Here is an 8,020-nt window from a genome sequence, read left to right on the forward strand (position 1 = left end):
AAGAAGGAGTAGATTCCTTCCAGCTGATCCAATCTAGCACCAACCGTCAACCATCATATTCCCCAAGGAACTTAAATGCAACGCGTATACGGACGGATCCGCAGTGCGCATGCTCGCAGCTGTAAGATCCACCAGAGGGGAACTGTGTGTACGGATTTTGTTGAACAGCGCGTGGTAATGAAGCTAACATGACGTCGGCGTGTGTTTGTGCTGTGCGCGTGTTAGAGTAATGTCGAAGAGAACCCGTCGCCGTCCCAGTGTTGCAGGCCGAGGTTGTGTCGTTACCGTGAAGCTCGTTAGCTGGTCGCCGGAGGGGGGTTGGTGGGAGAAACCTACTATGTCGGCGAATAAAACAAAGAAGGTCAAAATGGCTACGAAATCTTGTCCTGAATGCGACCAACAGGTGAGAGAAAAAAAGACATCTTTCACTTTTTGTTGGTTTGTGAACGTGCGTTTATGTACGTCGCTTTTTAATTCCTGCTACGTCGCTGTTAGCTCTTCGGAAACAGGCTCCGGTCGCAGCCTCGTTGAAAACACGACGTGGAAACGACATTAATTCCTCTTTAACATTTAAAGTAGGAGCTGTCGCGTTTAGTCGCTATATATATATATATATATATATTTTTTTTTTTCCGTTTTGTTTTATTTTTATTTGCTAAACTCTGATATATTGATCTGATTACATAACTTATGGCAGCTGTCGTTTTGTCCCAATTTTGTATTCAATCAACACTGTAAAGAAAACACAAGTTGGGAAATCAGTTCACGATCATCTGAGGCTCTTGATTTTATTGACTCCCTGATTTTTGTTTTTTGTTAGCACCTTATTAACATTGTTAAATTGTTTCTTTGTTGTCTTTTTTTTTGTTTGTTCTTGTTATTTCTTACCTTGTTTTCCTGCATCTTCCAGGCAAAGTGACTACAGTTTATTAGTACCCCCTTACCCCCCCTCTTTTTTGTTTCTGGTTTACTATTACCAGCACAATATTTATTTAAATATGTATTGTGTGCCATAACAATTAATAATCACAAAACACTGGTAAAAGAAAGTTTGTAGTGGATGAATGTGAACTGTGTTTTTCTCAATTATGGCTCCATTTTTTTTTAAGTGTCATAACTTAGGAATAGAGGTGGAGATTGTGACCACATTATATTAATACTTTGGTGATTTTTTTTTTTTTTTTTTTTGTGCTTTCAGATTGATGCACAACACCCAACCACATCTGCACCATTTGCACAAGGTGCAATTGCACCATTGTTTAGGTGTATACATTTGTTTCTTAGCTGTATATATGTTTGTATGGTATGTTGTTGTTTTTTTTCTTTTGCACCCTGAGAGAGAAGCCCTCAATCGGATGTGGATACTTTACTCTCTTTACTCAATATATTTTATGATTATTTACACAATTTGACTGCTTGGCGGTGGTTCTAAATTTAATTTAAATTTGCCCCAAAATTCTATAGACATCTTTTTTTTACCTTCTTCATGGTTATTGAGGAAAGGCTAGTGGCAAAAATGTTTTATTTACCTGAAATGAGCTCTTCAACATGGAGTGTAATTTAAAAAAAAAAAAAGAAAAGGGAGGAAGTCTGAAAACCTTCTGAAACAGCGCGTGTGTGTGTGTGTGTGTGTGTGTGTGTGTGTGTGTGTGTGTGTGTGTGTGTGTGTGTGTGTGCGCGCTGATTGTGTTGTTTTGATGGTAATCCTATCGTCTGTTTCCTCGTTTCTTGGTAGATTCCCGTTGCGTGTAAATCTTGCCCGTGTGGTTACGTGTTCATCAGTAGAAAACTCCTCAACGCCAAGTTGAACGAGCGCTCGTCCCCAGCAATAGCAGGTACGCTTTCATTTTGCATGAAGCTCATGCTTTATAGTCACTTGTGGGATACTTACTGCTAGAAAAATGCATTAAATTTGTTCATATTTATTCTTATTAAATATAATCTGTGCAAGTCAGTGAGGATCCCTTGTTTATTTTAAGGATGCGAATGAAGACTGATTTATTTTAGCTTCCTTCATCACATTACATGCACTGTATTTGGATGCAGTTGTCAATAAATGTAGTAATCGAGTGTTCTAACAATTATTCAACTGACTAATCGGACCCTCCAGGATTTTTTTTTGTGATTTGATGAGATCAAAAAAGTTTGATTTTGCAGCTGATCTTCTCAAATTGCGAATTTTTTGGCATAAAATTGCAGGAATTTAAAAACACTGCAAGTCCAGAAAGAAAATTTTGATTTAAAAAAACCAAAACGTTTTTAAGCCCTACCTGATAAAGGAACACATATTTAATCACTTCCTTTGAGAATAATCAATGCTGCACATCACAGAAATATTTCAGTTGTTATCTTTTTTTAAATGCATTTATTGAGCTTAGAAAATCATTGGGCTAAAAAAATTTTTTATTTTTTTTTATTTTTATTTTTTTAATTGACTTCTCTTTTCAGAACAGACAGTCTGTGACTGTAATATAGAAACAACAACTGTCAAAATAAGAGCGTTAGATGCTCTTTAATTCATGTTAATTCAACACACAGACCGACTGGATGCACACAAACAAAGTGACGTCTCTGACAACTTCACGTGTGGATACAATTATTTTAGCATGCAGTCAATATTTAATCACTTCCTTTGATAATAAGCATTTAATTTAAAACTTTTATTGTGAAGGCCACATTTCCCGCAAACTCCGTCACTTCCTGTTTTTTTCCGCTTGTTCCTCCGGAGTTTTGTTAGTTGATGAGAGAACAGGAACAGAAGCTTTCTGATTGGAAATGAGGAGTTATTTTTGTTAATAAAGCGAGTTTTGTTTCAAAAGAGTTATTTGATGCTGTTAATACTTTCAGTAAAAATCGGAATTTTAATGGCGGGAATAAAAAAAAAAAAAATTGTAAACTCCCGCAAATATTGTGGAGTTTGCTTGAATTTGTGTTAATTATTGCGATTTGCAAGATTTCCTGGAGGGACTGAATAAATAAGTTATCAGATAAAAAAATTAAAAATGTATTGCTTAAATTGGATCGGTTCATTTAAAACTCCAATTGCTGATATTTAGCTTTCTGAGGTATTTTATGCAATTTTTAGAGTTACCTTCTTTTGTCAGTTCCCGTACACGTTAATCATTTCTTAACGCATCATGTAGCCTTGCAGAGCGATCCACATATATCAGCTGATCCATGCACACACATTTATTCATCTGGAACTGAATATGTACTCCACATCATGTGCATTTTGAATCTTAATTTCTGTCTATTTTATAACACCAATTAGTTGATCACCAATAAAGTCCCCAACAGAACATTCTCATTTCAAAATACCACATTTTCTGTTCCGTGTAAAGACGCCGGCACTAAATAACTTTAAAAATGTAAAAATCTTTATGCTGCTTGTGACTGCTCGGTAATAAACACGGTGGAAAAAAACATGAATGCAAATATGAACTTCTAGTGAAGGCAGAACCTGTTGCACCTGTTTCTGAGAACCTTTTTCTAACTCGGCAGTGAACGATGTGTTTTGAATTATTATCGGTGTTTCCTGTCTTTTCAGACAAGCTGGACTTCAAGCGGAGGAGGACGGAGCGCATCCGCCGGGAGAGGATCGACTCGCCTTTGACCAACGACATGGAGAACAGGAGGCGACCTCGCGCCAACAGCCAGTCTGACCCCATCCGAAGGGGGCGGGGCCGACCCAAGACGGTGGGACTGAAGAAACAGGAAGAGGAGAAAGGTAAAGAAGTGACGATCACGCGCATGATATTTCACAAAGATGTGACATAAATTCATCTGCAGTTGTTTATTTTTATTTTTTTATTACAAAGCTTTTTGTCATATTGGAGAGAATGTGAATAAGAAGCTGAACCCTGTGACTTTTTCTAATTGGCTGTGGGAGTATGAGAAACCCGAGTTCTTGTGTTGTTTTTAATAAAAATATTAGTTTTAATGTGCGGTGGCTGGCGGATGCTGAATGCTTTTTTACGTCATCTCTTTTTGTTTTACGAACCCACATGCCGACACATCTGCATTTGATAATAATAATAACTTTATTTCTATAGCGCTTTCCAAAACAAGTTAAACAGGCAGTGGGGCAACAAAAGGCAAAGTCTAAAATAGTGTGTTTTTAAGAGAGACTTAAAAGAAAACCTCTGGCAGGTCGAACAGAAAACGCCCAGTCAGCTTTAATTTGAAGGTCAGTTGGAGGTTCGGTCAGGAATGACCTACCGGAGGATCTCTGGTTGCGTGTAGGCTCGTAGGGGGTCACGAGGTCAGATATATATATTCAGGTGATGTATACAAAAAAAAAAATGGTGTAACATGCTCTCTCCTGTTGGACCCGGTTACGAGTTGAAGTTTGTTTCTGTTAAATTGTAAATTTAAACACGGTCAGAAATGAATAACACAGTTGCCTCTTTGCTCGGGACGCTACTGTGTTACTTCAACTCCGCACAAGGTTACTTCCTCCATTTTAGATGTCTTGGTCTATGCACACGCACACGCACACACAAAAACTGTGCATTGCTTTAGTTATTTTGAGTTTATTGATTTAAAGTGACGGTTTTTACTGTTGAAAGATTGTTTTGATTGAAAGTAGTTTTGATTCTGGATTGATTTCGCTGTTATGAAAGAATAATATCGATAAATCCTGCGAACTTTAAGCAGTCGGTGTTTATCGTCACAACTTTTGAGACCAAACCTACAGTTTGATTTTTGGTCTCAAATACAAGCAAGGACTGATACGTTTTAATAATTTTATGGATATCAATAAATATGTCCAAATAGTAGTATTACTATGCTAATAACCAAATCTGCTCCATTAAGTTTAGTTCCCGACATCCATTTGAGTCTGCGACATTGAATAACTCGGACGAGTGCTTATTAGAGTCTGAAATATTTGTACGAGTAGCACTTGTTTCCACATCACACACCGCTTCTGCTTTAACTCCTCTGAACAATCACATACATCAAACTTTCCACATTTAAACACCTTTTGCCCAAAATGTCTTTTGTGTGATTGTGTGTTTTTTGTGTGTTGTCAGATAAGCAGGAGAAGGAGGTGGATATTTACGCCAGTCTCTCCGACGAGAAGGCCTTTGTGTTTTCTGTGGCCTTGGCCGAGATCAACCGCAAGATCCTCGGCCAGAGACTCATCTTATAGATTCACCGCCGACGGACTGAACTGAGAAACCTTTGCACAGAGGAACCGAACGAGCAGCCGGAGGACGACCAAAGAGAGCTGAACTTTGACCTGGATGTTGTTTCACTTGGGAAAAAATGGGAGAGAAGTCGCAGCTCTTCGACACCTTAAATTATAAACACCCACTGCGGTCTCACAGGACAATAAAACAATATGTATGCTTCTGGTTTGTGTTGTAATGACATGTATTGTTGTTATTCTACACACATCCACACTATGTCCTGAATGCCTTTTTAGTAAATGATTTTTAATTTAGGAGAGTAAAAGAATAAAGAAAAAGAATATTCGTCTTCTTTGATATAAATGGAAGTCTTATTAAAAGCTCATTTCACATAATTATAAGGTCCCGTTAAGAAGTGATGCATGAATGTTTTCTCAGGAACAAAAAGTGATGCCCTGACTTGAGTTTACCAAAATCGTTTTTAAATGTCAGTATTAAAGTTTTTTTTTTTTCTTCCAATTAACAGAATCGGCCTGGCTAGAATAAATATCGCACGCTCGTCAGATTTTTTTGTGTTAGATCCATTTAGCAGCATAAAAAACTGCAATGCTTCAGAGGAGGATGGAGATGTTACAATCGATAAAATCTAACTCTGGATCCCTTTTTTTTTTTTTTTATTTTAAAAACTAATTTATGTTTTATGATATTCTACCCAAGACATAAAATATTCAGATATTTACAGGAAAAGTTTAAGAATTTTCAGAACACTTCAATTATGAGTAGAAGTAAAAAAAATAAATGCAACAAAGACAACAACAAAGTGTCCCAACTCAGTTTAGGCCATGAAACCACTTTGTTGAACAAATTATGAAAAAGGAAACGTCCTTTCATGAATTTAAAAAGAACAAAATAGAAAGTCTTCAATTATGTTAAGCCTCAGTAGCAGGAAAGATTTAGTCCTTCAATGTATATTTAGGAAACAAGAACACTTAATTGGATCATTTTGTTTGAACACATTTTATGTAGAAGGCTTACATAAAGAAAATATAGGTTATTACTTTTCATGTCTAATCCCTAATTTTCTGAAATCCACAATAGTCTGGTTTGTCCAAACTCGTATCACATTTCTTTTCCTATACTTCCTTCTGTTTCGTATAGAAAGACAGTTCAAGGTTTCTGTAACCGATAAGTGAGAAGAAAAGCCAAACATCAGCCTGGACGACAGCACCAAACCCAGGCTGATGTTGATTCTGGACTCATTCTCCAGGAGCATCCCCTCGCTTGCAGAGTACCCCGGTTTCAGTCATCTCATCGTTGAGTTACAATATATTCTCAGGCAAATCAATATTAAATCCTCTGAATCCTGAAAAGTAAAATTCACAATTTTGTAACGCCACAAAAACAGACAACCCAGTAAAGTTACACTGCAATGATGAACAGAGATTATTTTAAAAGACAAAGAACCTCTTGTTTGGCTTTTCTTCTTACTTATCGGTTACAGAAACCTTGAACTGTCTTTCTATACAAAACGGAAAAGAAACGTGATATGAGTTTGGACAAACCAGACTATTGTGGATTTCAGAAAATTAGAGATTAGACATGAAAAGTAATAACCTATATTTTCTTTATATAAGTGATGGTGGCGATCCAAATAAATGCCCTCTTGGTGAGAACATAATGGACAGCAACCTTCAGTGGAAATAAAAGTGAACTGCGTGCCAATAGGAGGATCTGAAAGCGCTGTTTTTGTAATGAATCCCACAACATGATGATCTGAAGGGACTCGTTTCATTCCCATCGCACCTCTGTCACCACATCTGGTGGTTGCTTGTGTGCGTGCTGTCCTGTGGACTAACTTTATGCACGGTCAATATTCATTCATGCATTTGTCACTTTATCATGCTTAGAATCTTTTCTTGTAACTGAGTTATTATATTGGAGATGGAATTGATGTTTTGTCTTAAAAACTTCACTTCACATTTGTCCCTCACTTTGTTCCTCTTCTGTTATTTGGTTTATTTTAGTGAAATGGACTTTATTATATGAACGTTATCTGCAGTCTTATAGTTTATTTAACTTGTAGTTGTGGTCAAATGAAATATGGGATTCTTTACTATAAGGACAAATGGCAGTTTAGTGTCATTGTAAAAACACAACGACATTTTTGTGCTTTAACTCCAATCAGACATTGTCAAAGAACTCTTTTAAAATCCTTCCTTCTCGATCAAAATGAGGAGAAAAGGTGATAAAACGTATGCCTGTCACACACATCCGGCCCAAATAACTCAAACTCACAAGCCTTCACATATGTATAGGCAGTTGTTTTTCAATTTATCAAGTTTTGATTCTTTCTTTTTGTCGCTGATTTCCACTTTGTTTTATTCTTTTATTGTTCAATATTTGTATCAAAATATAAATTTAACTCTTGCCCGGGAAAGACGTGGCCCGAATTCATAAGTGCAAAATATTGATAATTGTGGGTTTTTTTTCCACTTTAGGGGGCAGCACTTTTCTTCCTGCTGGCTCCTTCTCCCATATTTTAATAGATCAATTTTACAAATCTTTTTTGTTGTCTACTCACCCAATCTTTGAAGTGATTGTTTTCTAACCGAAGCTCTGGAAATGTTAATTTTCCAACAGGAGAAAGTACATCTTAACTGAAGGGATTTTTGATGAGAAGGATATAAAAAAAAAAAAAAAAACACTATATAGAAAAAACTTAATGTAATATATTACATTTTGATAAATGGCAACTAATGCTACAAACAAAACTGCATGATATTCCATGACTAGGCCCCAAAATAAATAAATCTCCTGACTTTTTATGTCTGGAATAGACGTTTTATAATTCCATGATCTTCCAGGAAGTCCACGAGGGAACCCTGAAA

General features: G+C 36.6%; 1 protein-coding gene across 2 annotated transcripts; it reads left to right on the forward strand.

The window, feature by feature from the left end:
- Window positions 1–36: 36 nt before the first annotated feature.
- Window positions 37–5,691, forward strand: cunh16orf87 (chromosome unknown C16orf87 homolog). 2 transcript variants are annotated; one of them, XM_069687598.1, is made up of 4 exons: window positions 37–403; window positions 1,736–1,835; window positions 3,548–3,727; window positions 5,039–5,691. In XM_069687598.1, exons 1-4 carry the CDS (start codon window positions 230–232, stop codon window positions 5,170–5,172), a joined length of 588 nt encoding a protein of 195 aa, XP_069543699.1. In that variant the 5' UTR covers window positions 37–229; the 3' UTR covers window positions 5,173–5,691. The 2 variants fall into 2 exon arrangements, with proteins under 2 accessions (XP_069543699.1, XP_069543700.1); XM_069687599.1 differs by having other exon boundaries at window positions 40–403; window positions 5,034–5,691.
- Window positions 5,692–8,020: the final 2,329 nt, after the last annotated feature.

Source organism: Brachyistius frenatus, unplaced genomic scaffold (assembly GCF_029030835.1).
Source record: "Brachyistius frenatus isolate BFR_SWC_R1_liver_20210118 unplaced genomic scaffold, ASM2903083v1 Contig_476, whole genome shotgun sequence".
In the NCBI taxonomy this organism is placed as follows: Eukaryota; Metazoa; Chordata; class Actinopteri; family Embiotocidae; genus Brachyistius; species Brachyistius frenatus.